We start from the raw sequence: 20967 nt of genomic DNA, 5'->3' as shown, positions 1-20967 counted from the left end.
TAGTACAGTCAACACTGAAAATTAGATCTCCTTACTCCAAATCCTGTGCACTTAGTCACTATGCCACACTATGACTTTGTATAGTCTGCTTTCTATTGTCACTTTTGTACACACCCTAATTATTGTAGACTGGAAACTAAGTCTTACTCATTTATTCCCCACATAGTTAAGCTTGGTGTTTTGTACATATTAGGTATTTGTTAAGTTTGTGTTAAATTTCATTTCATTTCATTTTATTTATTTAAAGAAATTCTTAGAAAAAAATTACTCTGGGGCACCTGGGTGGCTCAGTCAGCTGAGGATCTGATTCTTGGTTTGGGCTCAGGTTATGATCTCAGGGTGTGAGATCAAGCCCTGCATCGGGCTCCCTGCTCAGTGGGGAGTCAGCTTGGGATTCTCTCTCTCCTTCTACCTCCCCGCCACCGTACTCTCTCTCTCTCTCTCTCTCTCTCGAAAAAGTGAGTAAATCTTAAAAAAAAAAAAAAAAAATCACTCAGTCAAGTTCATTTGCTTCTTTTTAAAGGATACATTCTTTCATCACAAAATTATTTTGTTCATGGTGTTGCCATTTCCTCTCCAAATTTGTAAGCTAAAAAACACAAAATAAAAAGGTTAAACAGTACCCATATTCAAAACAATTATACACCCTTTTAAGAGGATAAGGAAAAAAAAACATTTAATTTTAAATCGTATCAACTGCTTGCATTTTGGTGAGATAAAGACCCATGGCAGACAAAAAGGAAAATTAGAAAGGATTAAACAATAGTAAAGTACATTAATAAATATAATGTTGAATTTGACAATGGGTTTTACTCTATATATGTAATTGAAAAATATTTACAATTTTATTATGCCAATGAATATGCCAACTGAAAGACAATTTATGACTTTTTTCCTTTCCAAAAAGAACTTGAAAGAAAAGAATGGAACATGGTGGGACTCTCTCCTTGAAATCTAGAAGTCTAATGCTACAAATGTGATATATATTCTAACACTGTCAAAGGTTCAACTATAGGAGTAACTTCCTTATTTCCAGGGCTAAATTTCCTGTCTAATTCCACAAGCTGTGATAAGAGCAGAGCTGCAGTGTGAAGATTATAAGAGGGCTGGTTAAAAACTGGCACTGTTACAATAATTTCTGCATCAACAGGAAGCTAATGTGGATATTATATTGATGGTTGCTTCCTCAGAAGACAATTTTACTGTTATAGAATTAAATTGTTTTTCTGATTTAATTAACCTTTTAACTCTGGGTTATGGTCTTTCTTTTTTAAGATGCACATAGTATTTTTCCTAGGCAAAGGACTATCTGAAAAATGAAACATTAAAGTAACATTCTATGTGGACATTTCTAAGAGGTAATGATCAGTTTTAAGAATCTGATAACTGAAGCAGCATTAATATCTCTTTCTACTCTCATGTTAAAATTATTTTCAGGGCATAAGTTCAGTGTTAATGTAGCATCCATTCCACTGTTTCCTCTAAAGAGATAAATCTAGATATTAGGATAAGTCCTAACTAATTAATTATGTAAACTGTATATGCTGTAAGTTAACACTATTAAATTCGATCTGGCTCCCCAGATAGGAACTCAAAGTTAAGATGGACTTAAGGAAACAGTCAGCACATTTTGGCAATAAATCTCTAATAACCTTTTGCAAAGTCAAGTACCAAACTTTTCCCCTTCGTTTCAGACAAAGAGGTGGCCTTCTTAGAATGCAGACCTCTTAAGTGCTAAATGAATAATGCTACAAAAGCAATACTCTGTCAGATGGTCAACTTCCATTTATATTATACATCTGTATTAGTGACATGCCTTTAAACCTCCGAGAATATCTTGAATCATGAATCTGTTTTTCTCTTACAACTTACTTAAACATTCTGTTGTATATTCTTTATATATTCTGGATATTAACCCCTTATCAGATATTATGATCTGAAAATATTTTCTCCCATTCTGTAGGTTGTTTTCATTTTGTTGATTGTTTCTTTTGCTGTACAGAAGGCTTCTAGTTTGATGTAGGCATACTTATTTTTGCCTTTGCTGTTCGTGCTTGATGTCATAACCAAAAAACAGTTGCCAAGACTAATGTCAAGGAGCTTTATCCCTATATTTTCTTCTAGGAGTTTTATAGTTTGTTCCAATATAAATATGTTTAAATGATATCAAATAAATAATAGCCTTTCATCAAAAAGTCTGTTATGAAATTTATAGATTCCAAAAGATGGTTTTCAGTGAAAATGAGCTTTTAGAACTTCATCAAGATAAAAAGCTTCTGCACAGCAAAGGAAACAGTCAACAAAACAAAGAAGCAGCCCTTGGAATGGGAGAAGATATTCATAAATGACATCACAGACAAAGGGCTGATATCCAAGATCTATAAAGAACTCTTCAAATTCAACACCCAAAAAACAGATAATCGTGTCAAAAAATGGGCAGAAGACATGAACAGATACACTTCTCCAAAGAAGACATACAAATGGCTAACACACACATGAAAAAATGTTCAAGATCATTAGCCATCAGGGAAATTCAAATCAAAACCACAATGAGATACCACCTTATACCAGTTAGAATGGCAAAGATTAACAAGACAGGAAACAAATGTTGGAGAGGTTGTGGAGAAAGGGGAACCCTCTTACACTGTTAGTGGGAATGCAAGTTGATACAGCCACTTTGGAAAAGTGTGGAGATTCCTCAAAAAATTAAAAATAGAGCTACCCTCTGACCCTGCAATTGCACTACTGGGTATTTACCCCAAAGATACAAATGTAGTGAAAAGAAGGGCCATATGTACCCCAATGTTCACAGCAGCAATGTCCACAATCGCCAAACTGTGGCAAGAGCCAAAATGCCTTTCAATAGATGAATGGATAAAGAAGATGTGGTCCATATATACAATGAAGTATTATGCCTCCATCAGAAAGGATGAATACCCAACTTTTGTAACAACATGGATGGGACTGGAGGAGATTATGCTGAGTGAAATAAGTCAAGTAGAGAAAGTCAATTATCATATGGTTTCACTTACTTGTGAAGCATAAGGAATAACATGAAGGACACTGGGAGATGGAGAGGAGAAAGGAGTTGGGGGAAATTGAAGGGGGAGATGAACCATGAGAGACTGTGGACTCTGAGAAACAAACTGAGGGTTTTAGAGGGGAGGGGGGTGGGAGGATGGGTGAGGTTGGTGGTGGGTATTAGGGAGGACACATATTGCATGGAGCCCTGGGTGTGGTACATAAACAATGAATTTTGGAACACTGAAAAGGTAAAATTTAAAAAAATTTTTTTAAAATGGTTTTCAAGAAAATAGCTGCAGAAGATAAGGAGATCAGATTTTATTTGATCAATGGGGATTCCCAAAAAGCAACAAAGAGTTATGTTATGAATTTCTGTTATCAGTATAAGGGGTTAAGTATGTGATTAGCACTTGATGTGCCAGTAAACAAGTAGCCATTGACTGGCTCTAAGAAATTGCGTTTGTCAAATGTTTTCCTCCTTAAATGATCTATTCAGTGAAAAGGAGAGCTGATATTCCATCAGCAGTATCAGTATTTTTTCCTAAGAATCATTTAAGACAATGGCCTCAAAAACTTTTTCTTATATTTCTTCTCTAGTATCCATCCCCACTCTAAACAGCCTAGGATAATTTTGCCACTTACAAATCTATATCCAGACCTGTATATTATGACATAGAGACAAAAATAACTGATAAATCCAAATGTGTAAAATAGTGACTTCTAAGCTTTTAAAGTAGTTGTGGCAAACTCTGATGAGATTTCACCTCTTTCAAAAAGAATATAAGGTGTGTCTTTGTTTTTAAAATGGTAAATCCATACAATGAAATAGTCATAAAAATATCCAAAAAGGAGCCTGAAAATATTTAAATGAGAAAATGAATGTTTAAAGACTATATATATAGTATTTCACTTTTTGTAAAAATATAATCAATATGGGTATACAACTGCAAAGGAAAAACATTTACAAGGATATTATACCAATGTTAACAAATTATTATCTATCATGATCATATTGCCACTTAAAGAAAAGGAAGAATGCATTTAGCATTAATAAGTCATAGTTGCAAATTGCTAATATATACCAATTAGATGAGAATGATCAATCTTTATTGATTTTGTACATGTCCCACATGCTTCATTTAATCCTCTGACAAATACTTATTTAACACCCATTACGTGTCAAACACTGGCACAGTGTGGGGAGAAAGTGAATCAAACAGCTATCTTCTCTATCCTCTCAGGGCACTCAATCTAGAAGACCTCTGACATTGTTTAGGTAATTCTATCAGTAGGATAAATGATATAAAAAGGGGGCTTGTCTATGCGTCCTGTATAGATAATCAGAAGTATAAATCAAGAAGTTCAAGGACAGGACTGCTTTTTTATAGCACTAAACAGTTTTAAAACTAAAAATAACCTAAATGTCTAATAATATGAAACTGCCTCAGTAAACTATACTATATCCATTAAGTCAAATATTATATAGAATTGTATTTTTAAAATATATGACAAGGCAAACAACTTTTTTTCATTAAAAACAAGTTTCCAAATAATATGTACAATATGATACCACTTCTATAAATACATAGAAATAAATGTATACATATATATATAAAATGTATGTACATATATAAATATAGACTAGAAGAACCCACACAAAAAGGACAAGAATTTTTTAAAAATGACAAGAATTATTTCTTCTGTAGGATATTAGTCATTAAAGTTTAATTCTATTTGTGGTTCTTTTGAGTTAGCAAAGTTCTCCATTAAAAATGCTTTACTTTTAAAATTTTTAAAAGCTATTATCATATCAGCTGTGCCCAGAACAGGACCTAGCACAGAGTAGTCCCTCAATATAGGTTTATAGAAGGAGAGCAAAAGTAAATTCATTCTAACTGAAGCCCGTACACAAGCTTTTTCAAAGCCTGTGGCTATCTTCAAAGCCAGAAAGTCTGGAAGGATAAATAAAGCAAATTTTTAAAAAACTGGGGGAAATCGAAGGGGGAGACAAACCATGAGAGACTATGGACTCTGAGAGACAAACTAAGGGTTTCGGCGGGGGTTGGGTGAGCCTGGTGGTGGGTATTATGGAGGGCACGTATTGCATGGAACACTGGGTATGGTGCATAAACAATGAATTTTGGAACACTGAAAAGAAATAAAATAAAATAAAATGGGGGGAAAAAAAAAGAAGATATCCTAAAATAAACCAGAAACCTATAAACTGCCCCCCTCCCCCCAAAAAACTGTTTCGGAGTGGAAATAGAGATTAAAAACACGGGACAGATAGTTTAAAAACAGAAATAAATTTCAGAGTCTTTTTTTCCCTTTTTACCTGAGAATGTGTCTCATTTTCTTGCAATTGTGTTTTTAGTGTCTCATAGTCTACGTTTAGCTTCTCCGTTATTTTCTTAAAGGCATTTCTGCGGGTTGTTAATACTGTTTTCTCCTGATGTAACTTCTAGATAGATCCAAATAGAAGTAAATAACAGACTTTAGCAAATATCTAGTAAGCCAATATAAATCATCTTTTTTTAAAGATTTTATTTATTTCTTTGACAGACAGAGATCACAAGTAGGCAGACAGGCAGGCAGAGAGAGAGGGGGAAGCAGGTTCCCCGAGGAGCAGAGAGCCCGATGCGGGGCTTGATCCCAGGACCCTGGGAATCATGACCTGAGCCGAAGGCAGAGGCTTTAACCCACTGAGCCACCCAGGCACCCCTAAATCATTTTTAACTTACATAATTTCAATGATATTCTGGTAGAATTCTACCAAGATTATAATTACTGTAAAACCTGCTTGTAAAAATATCTTTTGAGTTATAATAAGCTAAATTAGTATTAACTATATTAATAACTCTACTAAGGCTGCTAGATGTGTTCCTATCCAACTAAATTTACTTTAAATTAATGTAATAGCAACGAAAAGCCACTGATGAATAAGTCTTAAGGAGGGAAATTTCATAATTGAACCTGCATTTAACAAAGTTCATATTTGTTGAAATGCTCTTGCTTTTCCTTTTGTTTAAAACTTACATCTCTCTAAATCCCTCCTATATACAAAAACATCTTAGCATATATCAAATAACCAACTGCAAATAATAAATTCTATGAACTACATATATATTAAATTTGATCAAGAAAAAACAATTTGAATTATAACAATCTGAATTATAATACCATTTACCTTTTTCTTTTCTTCCCCTGATGATTTTAAAGCTGGCAAATCATTATATGTCTCCAGGTCAGTTGTCATTTGCTTAATTTTGCTTTTCAGAGAATGTTGTTCCTCAGTCATCTTACTTTCCAGAAGTTCCATTTTCTGTAGATCCAACTGTAGACGTTGACTATCTGAAACACAAGAAAATTCAAGATGATAATTAGTCAAAACTTTATTCCTTTCACAAAGAGAAATGCGATGCAACCATTAAAAATCATGTTTTATAAGAATATCTACAAAAGAAACATGTTTCACTGCAACCAGTGAGACAATACAAAGAAAAATAATATTCATCCTCCAGGTAACCAACATAACCTGATGTATATCAGCCATATTTGTCTCCATGCTTATACAAATATTTAAAAATGCCCATAGGTGTTTTTTTCCTCACTTAATAACATAACATATATTATGAGATAAAGACCCATTATTTTTAATAGGGACATGAAAGCAAATTATGAAATATTACAAATAGTTGAACAAAATTTTGTAACTACATATACAGTCAATTCTCCTTACTTATGGGAATTATATTCTATAAAGTCACTATAATATTGAATTAGCAAATACTGAACTATTTCTCCTAGAGGGGATATACGGTTAGGTTCCTGAGAGCTTCTGGTCATAGTATTTTCATCAACCAACTAACACATAACCTTGTTTTATGTGTGTTTCTGTTTAAACACACATATATATTTTTCATTCATTAACACTGAACTCTAGGCCAACCTTATGCCTGAATGAAGATAATCTAACACACGTTTTCTCTATAAGGCACAATGCAGCCTTCTTGGGTTTAGGAACACAAGCCAACACTTCAGCTTATGCTTGGGAGCCATTTTACATAGCAAAATTGAGAACAAAAAGTACAAAAATGTGAGGAAAAGTGGCACTAAATTTGTGACATAAAGGATACTGTTAATAGTGTGAGGACTAAAACAAAAAGAGTGTTGCTGGGTATTTAACCTAAAGATACAAATGTAGTGATCTGAAGCAACACGTGCACCCGAATGTTTATAGCAGCAATGTCCACAATAGCTAGACTATGGAAAGAATCTAGGTGTCCATCAACAGATGAATGGATAAAGGAGATGTGGTATATATATACAATGGAATACTATGTAGCCCTCAAAAGAAACGAAATTGTGCCATTTGCAACAACATGATGGAATTAGAAGGTATTACGTCTAGCGAAATAAGTCAATCAGAGAAAGACAATTATCATATGCTCTCTCTGATATGAGGAATTTGAGAGGCAGGGTGGGGGGATCTTGGGGGTAGAGAAGGAAAAAATGAAACAAGATGGGATTGGGAGGGAGACAAACCATAAGTGACTCTTAATCTCACAAAACAAACTGAGGGTTGCTGGGGGTTGGGGGAGTAGGGATAGGGTGGCCGGGTTATGGACACTGGGGAGGATATGTGCTATGGTGAGTGCTGTGAAATGTGTAAGCCTAATGATTCACAGACCTGTACCGCTGGGGCAAATAATACATTATATGTTAATGGAAAAAAAATTAGAAGACAGTGTTGCCTTACTTGACCTCCGTGGGAACATTACGTCAGGCAATTCACACTTTTGACTCTGCACATGTCCACAAATGACTGCAAAAGTGCTAAAAGTACTGATTTCGGGGTTACAAATTAATTATGCTAGAGTGGGCAAATTCACAAATACAGAATCCATGAATAATGCGGACTGTACAGATGTGTACTGTATAGATGTGTACGTGAAAGAGTAAGTGTACCTGTGTCTCATACTTTGTTTAAAAGTGTGGAGCATCTACTATGTGCTAGGTGCTAAAAAACCAGAGACATTGTTTTTGTTCAAGGAGCTATATTCTAGAGGTAGAACTAGGAAATTAAATAAGCATTTACAATAAACTAGATAACTACTATGAAAATACTAATACAGAGAGCCATGAGAACATGTGGTACTTGCCAAGAGAGCTCTTTAAAGACATGCCTTTTCACTAAGTAAGGCCTTAAGGATTAGGAATCAACCAAAGCAAGGAAAAAGTAAATGTGTTCCAGAAAACACAATCAAAATGTGCAAAGTCTAGAGGTAAAAAAGCATGGTACATATGTGCAAATAACAGAAGATCAATATGACTAGAACCCAAAGTTCAAAGTGGGATGGATTTCACTTCATGAAGGGCTTTTTAAATGAAAATAGGGAGTTGGAACTTTATCCTGAGGGCTATGAAAAGTAAATGATGGATTTTAAATCTTAGTATGGCATAATTAAATTTTAGAAAGTTCACTCTGGTTTCAATGTGGGCAATTAATTGGAAAAGCATTAACTGGTCCAGGAAGACCAGTTAAATGTTGATTCAGTGATCTACATAATAAATCTTACACTAGTATAGTTACTTTGGGGATTATTTTTTCATTAAGCAATATTGATTAAGTGCTTTCTGTGTGCCAGGCAAACGTCTAGGAATAGGGGATATAGCAATGAACAAAACATATGAGAATCCCTATCTTGATAGATATTATATTCCAATGGAAGACAACTATATATGTGAAATCTCAAGTTACCTCACATGGAAATAAATGAGGAAAAAAATGAAGGAGAGATGTAGAGGGACTCAAGAGATATTAGGGAAACTGACTGAATGCAGTGGTTTAGAAGAGGAGTCATTGGAGAGTCTTATTTCCAACTTGAGTAAAGGTGTAGATAGTAGGAAAGCCAGAGAGAGATATCAACTTTTGTTTGTAGGAGAGAAAGAGATGAAGGATTCAAGTCAACTTAGGATATGCTGTTCGAGTTACCTCAGAAGCACCCAAATAGTAAACATGCCTATGTATAGCTATATATGGGTCTGAAGCCCTGAGAGAAATTTGAAGATAGAGATTTTGAAATGATCAACATAGAGAAAGCACCTGAAGCTATGGGAATGGTTGAAATCATCAACAGAAAAGGATTCATGACAGAACCTATAAGAATAAAAAATTTTTAAAGAATAAATTTACATGAAGGATCCCATAAAGGAGAATAAGAAATGACCAAAGAAATAAAAGCAAAATCAAAAATGATAATGAAAAGACATTTCAAGAATAAAGGAGTGATTTGTAACGAAGACCACTACTTAGAGATTTCAAACAAACAAAAAGACTGCAAAATACAAGTTGCATTTACTGTCCAGGAAAACCTTGACATATTTCCTGAGAAAAGATTTCATAGAAAAAAATGGGACCAAGAGGGAGAGGAAGGCTTTTAAAAATCTGGATGTGAAACCTTTGAAAGGAAGGATGATAGTTGGGCAGAGAATATTCTGGAGAGGCTTTTTCTTTTTTTTCCAAGATGGGGGGAAAAAAAAAAGACTAGAGAAGATATTGGCAAATGACATATCTGCTAAAGGATTAGTATCCAAAATAAAGAACTGATACAACGCAACACCAAAACCCCTCAAATAATCTAATTAAAAATGGGCAGAAGACATGAACAGACATTTCTCCAAAGAAGACATACAGGCGATCAACAGACACATGAAAAGATATTCAACACCACTCATTATCAGAGAAATGCAAAAACTACAATGAGATACCACCTCACACCTGTTAGAATGGTTAAAATAAAAAATGTAAGAAACAAGTGTTGGTAAGGATGTGGAGAAAAAGGAACCCTTGTGCACTATGGGTGGAAAAGCATTCTGGTACAGCCACTGTAAAACAGCATGGAGGGTCCTCAAAAAGTTAAAAACAAAACTACCCTATAATCCAGTAATCACACTACTAGGTATTCACCCCCCAAAATACAAAAACATTAATTCAAAGAGATACATGCATCCCTATGTTTACTGCAGCATTTACAATAGCCAAAAAATGGAATCAGCCCAAGTGTCCATAGGTAGATGAATGGATAAAGATGTAATATATATATATTACATTATATATAATATATATATGTGTGTGTATGTGTGTGTATATATATTTATATAATGGAATATTATCCAGCTATAAAAAAGAATGAAATCTCATCATTTGCAACAACATGTATGCAGCTACAGAACATACAGCTAAGTGATATCAGTCAGTCAGAGAAAGACAGATACAGTATGATTTCACTCATATGTGAAATTTAAGAAAGGAAACAAATGAGCAAAGGAAAAAAAGAAAGAAAGAGATAAAGTAAGAAGCAGACTCTTAACTATAGAGAACAAACTGATGGTTACAAGGGGGAGGTGGGTTGGGGGATGGGTTAAATACGCGATGAGAGACTAAAGAGTACACTCACTGTGATGAGCACTGAATAATCTATAGAATTGATAAATCACTATATTCCACACCTGAAACTAATATAACACTGTATGTTAAGTATACTGGAATTAAAAAGCTTAATAAAAAGAAAAAAAGGACTGTAAATACCAAAATTAATAATCACAAACTCTTGATAGTGAGACTATATTTTAAATTTTCTTATTTATCTTTTTCTGTATCTCCTAAATCCTCTACAATGAGTACAAATAACAAGAAAATAGTATCTTAAAAAATATTCTGTTCTGATAGAATTATACAATATCTACCTTCTCTATTTCAGGGACTTCTTAATATTGTGGTACTGACTAGAATTTTTAATTTATTTTTTAATTTTTTAAAAAGATTGTATTTATTTACTTGAGAGAGAGCGAAAGAATGAGAGCACAGAGGGAGAGGGAGAAGTAGACTCCCTGCTTAGCAGAGAGCCCAACACAGGGCTTGATCCCAGAACCCTGGGATCACAACCCAAGCCTAAGGCAGATGTTTAACAGGCGGAACCGCCCAGGTGCCCCCAAAAAGTTCTTTTTTAAGGTGAAAGAAAAGTAATGGAGGGAACTAATATTATTGAATACCTGAAATATAATGGGTTTTATGTACCTCTTCTCCTTTTCTTAACAGCCTTAGAAGGTAAATGTTATATGATGAAACTGAAGCTTAGAAAGGTAATTTTTAAAAAGATTTTATTCATTTATTTGACAGAAAGAGAGAAGAGAGAGTTAGGCAGAGGAAGAGGGAGAAGCAGGCTCCTCACTGAGCAGAAAGCCTGATGTGAGGTTCGATCCCAGGACCCTGGCATCATGACCGAGCTGAAGGCAGATGCTTAATTGACTGAGCCACCCAGGTGCCCCACTAGAAAGGTAATTTGCCCAGGGTCACACAGCCAGTCAGGCTTTGGTGCTGAGTGATATTATCATGTTTACAAAAGGTTTATTTTTAAAACAGCAAATGTTAATGATCCAGAAAGATGCTTTGATGAGTAACAGTGAGCTATGAGAAGAGGAACAGTAACACTTGCTCAATTTTGCTACTCATGCCTCCCCAGGCATCATTCTTTGTTTTTCTTACAGCTATCAAAGTAAAATGTAATTAGAGCAAACTAAAAAATGGATACTAAAATGGAACTGAAATACATATATAACATGCACATCCAGATGAAGATATCTGAATTCAAACCTGCCTAAATTAGTTTCCTCTCTATGTTCCCTGGGCTAGGTACAACAATAATCCTAACGCCCCAAACAGTTACTTGTTGGTATATAGAGGCATGTAGTGAAACATTTTCATCTCTGAGCACTTTGCTTTCACTTTACCTCTATTTCAAAGTAGAGATATGAATAGCCTCAGAAAAATATGGTGGTATTTCAGAGTATTGAGACAAATGTGAACATCTTCCTTTTATTACTTAGAGATTTAGGGGTGAAAGATTTTTATAACAAAATAACATAAAATTTAATCTTATAGTGGGATGTATTATTCCCTGTATATATGTATTACTTTTCTCTGGCATTTTTCATTGTTTTTTCTTTCTGTTGCATTTTTGCAGTTTAACTACGATGGGCTTAGGTAAAGGATTTTTATACCAATCAGGTTTGGGGTTCAATGAGCTTCTTAGATCTGTAAAACTTGGTTCTTCATCACATCTGGGAAATTTTCAGCCATTATTATTTCTTCAACTATCTTCTCTCCCCCATTCTCTGTCCCTCCACTCCTTCTGGGACTCCAATTATATAGATGTCAGATGGCCTGAAACTGTCCCACAGATCATTCTTATTTCTTTTCCAGATTGTATTATTTTATTGATCCTCAAGTTCACTGACTCTTTTTCTGCTGTCTTTAATCTTCATATAAGGTCATTCAGTGAATTTTTCATTTTAGGTATATTTCCAATGCTAGAATTTCCACTTGGTTCTTTTTTATAATTTTTCTCTTTCTGTGGGATTCTCCATTGGTTCACTTGTTATGATTTTATTTTCCTTTAAACCCTTAAAAATGTTCCTAAACGTTTAAAGTCTTCTGTTCATTTCAACATCTGGATTATTTTAGGTTCAATGTTTATTAACTGCTTTTCCCCTGGACTCACGTTTTCCTATAAATTTTTATAGTATAATTGAAACTTTAAATGATACATAGTAGAGATTCTGGATTAAACTGTGCTCCTTTGAAAAGTGTTGATTTATATTAAACAAGCAATAAACTTTGCTGAACTTAAACCCTAAACTCTTCTCCTTTGTAGCAGGCAGTATATAAAATCTCTGTACTCAGCTCTTTCAACTTCTAACTGCTGCTTTTTCCTAGGTCCCCTGAAGTTTACCCAAATGCTTACACAGTTCACTGGTCAGATTAGGATCTGAATAGAGTTTGTGTGTGGATTTTGACACTTTGTTGCACTTTTACCATGATGTCTCCCTCTATGTGGGAGGCACTAAATTGGCTTCTTCTCATAAAATTTAGCAAACTCTACTTGGAATTGAGGTTTATTATCTATAGACTCCCTAATGAGAAAATCAAATACAAAGCTGCTATTAAACCTTCTTCTCCAACCTCTGAAACCAGAAAGATTATGGATTAAAATACAGGTGGAAGGTAATACAGTAAAAATATCATGTTCAAAATTGAATGATTCTCCAGGTATAACAATTATCATAGAGCATAAAATATCAAATAGTTTAAGGCTTTAAAAGACAGTGGTTTAAGAAAGGAAGTTTTTCCCAACAAAATTAAAATTGGTATAATTAAACTTGAGCATTTCCTTTTGTCCCCTTAAGAGTCTTAAAATTCAACTATATTGACATATATGTTATAAAAAACATACAGATATATGGACTTAAATGTTGTTGAGTGGGTTTTGTTTTGTTGGATTCATATCTCAACTAGTGTTGAAAACAGTTAAAATGAAAATCAAAGTGCTAAATCAAAGTCACTGAAGCTTATGGTGTTTCAATGCTCTAAAAAGGAAATGTATATAGCTTATATATTTTGACTGTTCAGTGAAAATATTATTGAACTCTAACTAAAAGTTTAATTTGAAGCTATATTAGGGACATACATTTAGGAGTTACACAAACTGCTTTTCCAGAGAAAGAGAGAAAATGGTTGGTTGGTATAGGGTAAAGTTTATCTTCCTTTAACAGCAGGTCCCCTTGAAAAGTTAAAAACTTCTCCAAGGGAAGAGACAGGAAGAGGATGCAGACTAGTTCCTTCTGATATGCTATGAAGTTGCAAAGTTTACTAAGCAGTGTGTACATAGTAGCAAAATCTCAGAAGGAACCACTTTGACATGGGGAAATGTTTCTGAAATATTCTGCCATCAGTGCATTTGTTTATTCCCTGGAGTTTCCTTTCCAAAAATATAAATAAAAACTATTGCTGACAGATTCCTTGCCTCTTTACTCATGCAATACACCAGTGTTTCACAATCTCTTTTTTTCCCCATCATTGTCCCCCCAAAGGAGTCTTTTGCAGACTATTTTTTTCCTAATTACCGCCCTCCCATGAAACTTTAATATTACAGATATACTACAGATACATATCTGTTTATGTACAGTGACCCTTTTGGGAGTCCACAAACCATTATAACCAAGATTTTTTTACTCTCCCCTCAAGAAATAATTTTGTCCCTTTGGGAATAACATTGCCCCATTAAGAAACAGTACACTAAGAAAATCAGGTGATTTCCAATTATAAATGCAAGAGCCAAAAGGGAGGCAATTCACAAGTGGGAATGTAAAATTCATCTTCTCTGAAAGGTGAACAAGAATAGTACAGACTTCTTATGATGATTTCTGGATACAAGAAAATCTGGGCAGATAAAATATACTTAAATGTGTAAAATAACTATTGTCCACCTATATCATCAATCTAAATTCAACTGTATATTAATAACATTCAGCATACATTTGTAGGTCTATAATCTTTATATAAAACTCCCAGGTAATTGCATTTTAGAATGCAGAATTTTTCAGATTTTAGAAAAATAATATAGCACATATACTGTAACTCCCACAGCAGGGTTTAAGGCACCACCCTGTCATCAAGTACTTAACTATTTCTGCAGCAAAAATGATGAACAGTTACATTAGGTAGGATAATTAAGACTATAAGTAGCCTCATGTCAGTTCAGGTCAGGACAGGTTTTGCTGCCAGGAGCATTTTAGATTTGGGGATTCCAAATAAATAAACATTGCGGATTCATTATTTCAATTCAAGAATCTCAACATTTTTAAGTTAGCAAGTATTAATTCCTTGTTCCTTATAATTTCACTAACTGCCAGTGTAATTCCAAGTAGGGGAAAAAAAATGGCTAATTCAAAATCACACACCAGCATAAAAAAACACTCATAGTTAGAAACCATCAGTTCAAGAAACAAAGATTCTATACAAATTCTGACTTTATCCTAAACTCTTTTTTTCTTTTGAGTGTAGCTGACACACGATCTTGAACTCTTTAAGCTCTATTTTGTGTATTTGTTTTTAATCTCCATCTGCAAGGATGAAATGACAACCATTAGCCACATACGGTTTTTGAACACTTGACTATGTCTACTCCCAAGCTGAGATGGGCTGTAACATTTTTTTTTTTTAAGATTTTATTTATTTATTTATTTATTTGACAGAGAGAGAGAGAGAGAATGAGGGAGAATACATAAGCAGAGGAAGAGGGGGAAGAACAGAGGCAGAGGGAGAAGCAGGCTTCTCACTGACCAGGGAGCCTGATGTGAGGTTCGATCACAGGACCCTGGGATCAAGACCTGAGCTGAAGGCAGATGCTTAACTGACTGAGCCACCCAGATGACCCGTAATTGTAAAATCTCATTGATTATTTTTGTACTGATTACATGCTTAAACAATACTCTTTTGGATAAAATGATTAAATAAAATATTAAAATCCACCTGTTTACTTTTATAACCTACCTACTAGGAAATTTAAATTATATATGTAGCTGGCATTCTAGTATCATGTCAGTTATAATGGCTGAAACGAATTATAATTAAGATATTACTTCCTCGTGCTCACTTCGGCAGCATATATACTAAAATATTACTTCCTCGAGGATTCCTCTCCTAATTACCCAAGACTGGGGTGGATATGAACACAATATAATTCCGTTGCTCCTTATCCATCTATCATGTGCTGTTTCATTATATTTTAGTTATTTGTTTGTCATTATTCCACCAAGCTGAAAGTTCCTTGAGGAAAGAGACTGGATTTTTTTTTTTTAAATCTCTGTGTACTTACATTATAGCAAAGGCATAGAGCAAGCATTCAGTAAATGTTAAAAATGGATCAGAATGTCCCAATGAAATACTATTAAGTTGATGTGAAAAGTCACACAAAATTCTGAGGCTATAAATAAGCAATCATAAACTGTTTTCTCAGCCTTTCCAAAATATCAAATAAAATAACATTAAATTTTTAAAGTTCCAATTTGTTACAGAAAAAAGCAGATATTAAAATCTATGTTTTCTCACCTGAAGTCAAATTCCTAGCTGTACTTTGTGATTTCTGCATTTCAGTAGATTTAAAATTGAGATCATCCTGCATCATTTTCAGCTCTTGATTGGTGATAGAAGAGATCTGTTTCATACGATTTATATTCTATATTTGTAGAGAAATAATAATGGGAAAAAATTCCACTGATTTGCTTCTCCAAGAAAACTCTTGGAAAACACTGCTAAACAACTAGATGTTCTGAATCAGTATCCTTTTTTGAAATACATCATTTATCATGTATGTTTTATGTCTGCTTAGAAGAATATAGTGAGATTCAAAGTCAGGTTTTTGCAATAAGGAGAGACTAAATTAAAGCTAATGTAAAAGAAATAATTCTGAATTTTATCTCACTGTAGAAGAAATTCAAATACACTATTTTAAGAACTGCTTAGAGTCTTCAGAAACATAGAATATTTAAGAGATTGTGCATTTTTCCTTCTGTTCTACCACTCATTAGTAACTGTTCAATAAACATTTTTTATGAATCAAGATACTCCTTGATAAACTATATACTCCTGTAGATTCTTACAAGAATTACTTCTATTCATAATACAAATGACTATGTAAAAATGTATCAACATTTTCCATTATAACGTCTAGATTTTGAAGTTTCTGTGCAAACATTACTTCTCCAAGTTCAGATACATTAACAATAGAAGAAAATCATAATAGTTACTTTGAATTGGTCCCTTGCTTACTGCTAAAAATTGACATAATACATATGTCATCCTTTTCCCCTATCATCCTTAGCTGAATTTTGCTAGAAATACACAAATTAATAGCTTAAAAAAATAATAAGCAAGGGAGTATAAAGGAAACAGATTAAATTAACAGATGTAATAGTAAACCACTGCATTTTTTGAGCTATATGTGGAAAAGTAATCACAGCAAAAATAATGAGGACACTAAGACAGGCACATGGTACTCACTCTACTACAGTGCTCCAAAAGTGCAACAATGTTGGCTTCTATCTGTGCCTTCCTTTCCAGCTCCTGATTCTTAGTTTCATCAAACGTCTCAATAAAAGCTGCAGATTCAAAATATGATGAACAGCTACTGTTAATATAGTTAACACTATATAAATTCTGACCTATTAGTACTATTCTAGTACTTTTTAAAAATTCAAAGCAAATTTTACATTATGACTATATTTAATCTTTTATTAACCCACAGGTAATTAAATTACTCAATAAGAATATTTCTACATATTTTCAAGCTTCTAAAGCTTAACAGTTATGATCTTAATACAAATAAACTAAAAGGTATAAATTCAGGCTCAAAGGTAACAGCTGATATATAGAAGAACACAAAAAAATCCGTTTTTACACAGGCTCTCCTTGATATATCTATAATTATTCATACTTATAACAAGCCACAAATTTTAATAAGGAAAATAGTTGCTAATTACTTATTTCATCTGAAAATGAGTATTTTCCTCAAAATGTTGTATTAGGGATGCCTGGGTGGCTCAGTAGGTTAGGCCGCTGCCTTCGGCTCAGGTCATGATCTCAGGGTCCTGGGATCGAGCCCCGCATCGGGCTCTCTGCTCAGCGGGGAGCCTGCTTCCCTCTCTCTCTCTCTGCCTGCCTCTCTGCCTACTTGTGACCTCTCTCTGTCAAATAAATAAATAAAATCTTTTAAAAAAATTAAAAAAAATTAAAAAATGTTGTATTAATCTTGACTAAATAATTTATTCACATTATAAATATTCTAAGAAATCTTCCTTTCTCTTGTCTAATATAGAATCAGTATATAATTTACTTTTTTATATTCTTAAGGTATTTCTATGGCTCTTTCAAAAAATAAAACTTACAGTTACAATAACTTTATTATTAGCACAAAACAACTAATTAACTTTGAGATAATTTTTCATACTTGCTGAGATTTAAAGAAATCTTGGGATATTGTTAAATCAGAGTTGGCAATTACTATTTTATGGCATGCTTCTATGAAGGTAACAATTGACATTGGACCAATAAAACTTCAGATTCTACCAAACTGATTATTAATAAAGGAAATCAGTAACAGATAATATAATAATAAATTTTTAAAAATTTATCTATATTATAGATACAACGTAATTAAGTGAAGATCTACTTAGAAAGTTAAGATTTTTAAAAAGTAAATGAGCAGCTGCAAAGGCTTCTAAAGTTACAGTCAGTAACAGAACCAAGTAGCAAGATCTGAGGTGAAGGCTGATAAATAATGAGAGGGAAGTATTATGAAAAGCTAAAAATAAAAGGGCAAAAGATACTAAGGATGAATACAGTGAAGTAGTTAAAAGAGGACATTCAATACTCAATTAGTAAGTGGTCTCTATACAAACAATAAATATAAGTACTAGCTTTAGAATCCATCCATAGAACAAAAATACTCACACACACACAAATGTACAAAACTTTTTTAAAATTTTCTACCCATCCCTAAACTATGCTAGATATTTATTAATTCTTCAAGGCAAATACTTTGAATGTCCACACTTCTGCACTTATTGTCAGCCATTGTATCTTCCCAAAATGAAATCTCTGATTTTGTATACATGAACAGGTATCAGAATATTTTCATATCAGTAAGATCACTTACTGTCCATATTTTCCTCTCGTTTTTTTAGTTCCTTGTACTTCTGATTCATTTCGCCTACAAGATACAAAATAAAACATCAATTTCAAAACTCCAGACAAAGTGCTCTAAATAAATATTTCTTAGGTTTTCTATATACCAGTAGTTATTGAATATTCAAAATTTTTAATTTGGTGAAAAATTTTTAATTAACATAGAATGTTTTAAAACAACTCTATATGTATATTTGATGATTCAGAAAAAACAATCTCCTGACTGGAAAGGACTTAAAGTCTTCCCAATGGTTCTCTATCTCAGTCCTAACTTGGACATACTCAACCTGCACATGAACACTACTGGTAATGGGAAACATAAGCACCCCTAAATGTTCATTCCATCTTTGAATAACTCACAAGGGCAGGCAAAATAGCTAAGTAACCTCCCTCACAGACCTTAAAGTCTATAAAGACTGAATAAGCAATTAGAATGGCCTAAGTGCTACCGTATGAAAAAGGGTGCTAAAAAAGCGGAGCAAAGACAATTTATCTAGTTAAGGAATTTCCAGAAATTTTCTCTAACGAAGTAATATTTAAGCTGCATTATAGAGAATAAATGAATAGGAGTTACCTGGTTGAAACAGAGAAGAAGAGGTTCAAAGTCAAAGCAATTCAAATAGAGAAACCCAAAAGTGAGGATGAATATGGTAGCACAAAGAAATGAAAGAGTGGTATGGCTGAGTCAGAGAATGTGAAGTGAACAAGTGGCACAAAGAGGAGGCAAATGATAAGAGACCCTATAAGACACATAAAAGTTTGCACTTCCATCTAAGGAAAATGGTAAAACTACCAAAGAACTTAAAGCAGGGGAATAAAATGATCAATTTGCATTTCTGAGAAATATTTCTGGTTGAGTGAACAAAAGGCAAGTAATATAGGAGGCAATATGATCTGTTAAGAGGTTGTCACAGTAATGCAGGTAAAAGATGAAGGTTTGCTGGAGTAGAGCAGTGGCAAGGAGGATGGAAATTATATTTTCAATCCAGTCATTTAAGAACCAGAGTAAATAGATTTTGTGTAACTCACGGGTTTCTGGCTTGGGCAACTGAAGACACGGTGGTATTATTAAGTGAAAAGAGAAGGAAGTTTAGGAACAAATTGCTTACAACAAGTTTGGACATGTTGCCTTTAATATATGTGAAAGACATATAAAAGGGCAAAAACCCAAGATCCTGACAAATGGATGAAACTGGACACTTTAGCAGCATAAAGGAGCCATTAACAGAAGTGGATCATGATAATTTTACAACAAAAGGATTTTCAGTGTAACAAAAACTGAGTTTTGGAAGGACACTACTACTTCCCTAGACTAGTGAGACAGCTGCAGCCCTGTGTTCTCAGGGTCCAGGTAGAGAAAGCAGAATAAATTTGTGCTTGCACCAATCTGTAATTTATCTAAATCAGTCAATTTTTAGCATTCTGGGGGAAATTAAGGAACCTTATTAAGATGATGCCCAGTAAGGATGGAGAGAATAATAAGAGTTGAGATTCCTAAGGCGGTTCCTGATAAGAAAATGGCATTTAGAAGAGCTTTAAGGGTTAAAAAAAAACAAAAACAAAAACCAAAACAAAAACAGGAGAACCAAAAGCTACAGGGCAGAGGTTAAAACACAATGGTCAGCCCATGTTCTGTATAAACTCCTATGCCGTTTTTTCAAGCACTGGCTAGAGTAAAGTTAGGAAGGTTAAGGGGAGATAAGGTAGAGCCTCAAATTACATGGACACATGGACTTTATTACTAATAACAAATTTGTATATGATTAAGTTTTTTAAAAAATAGATTATAGACAAATTAAAACTATGTCACTGTTCACTCACTTTATGGCAATGGTTTTTGAGAGGGAAACAAAGAATTAGAGCTGGATTACCCTCCATAGAGGGTAATATGCATGGAAATGTTATACCAACATATGTGAAGTAGCAGAAAAGCTAGTTTCTACTGAACCTGCCATATTCTAGGTTTCTTTCTTTTTTCTTTTTAATATCCTAGGTTTCTAAGAAAGTCATGGTTGTCTGAGAAGTCCCACTCTTCAGAGATTGGTTAGGCATTAAGGGATTAGGAGCAAGGCCTGCATTGCAGGCTTTAGAAAAATTTACCTACCATCTTACCTTTTTTCTTATAAACTTAAATCTTCTATACATGCTTTTTAAAGTTCCTCATCTTGCTATCAGACGTCAAGACACTGTAATGAGGTTCTCATTCCGCAATCCCAAAGCAATTTCTCTCAATAAGATTATATGACTCCTCTCTTACCAAATCCAAGGAGACAATTCCCAGTTCTTACTTCAGTCTGCAATATCTGACACTATTGATACATTCTTCTTTCTTTACAGTTTTTTTCCTTATGTTTTTC

At 33.8% G+C, this 20967-nt stretch overlaps 1 protein-coding gene across 1 annotated transcript in view; it reads right to left on the bottom strand.

The window, feature by feature from the left end:
• Nucleotides 1–20967, bottom strand: part of IFT74 (intraflagellar transport 74) — a gene marked incomplete at its 5' end in the record, with an annotated part of 51550 nt that overhangs the window by 1497 nt on the left and 29086 nt on the right. The window contains 6 exons of the mRNA XM_080820213.1: nt 529–589; nt 5360–5485; nt 6212–6375; nt 15977–16103; nt 16928–17025; nt 18582–18635. Coding sequence (XP_080676339.1) covers nt 529–589; nt 5360–5485; nt 6212–6375; nt 15977–16103; nt 16928–17025; nt 18582–18635 — 630 coding nt within the window. The remainder of the gene's footprint in view (nt 1–528; nt 590–5359; nt 5486–6211; nt 6376–15976; nt 16104–16927; nt 17026–18581; nt 18636–20967) is intronic.

The sequence above is a fragment of the Martes martes genome (assembly GCF_963455335.1).
Source record: "Martes martes genome assembly, chromosome: 12".
Taxonomy (NCBI): Eukaryota; Metazoa; Chordata; class Mammalia; order Carnivora; family Mustelidae; genus Martes; species Martes martes.
This window is presented reverse-complemented; position numbering and strand designations above follow the sequence as displayed.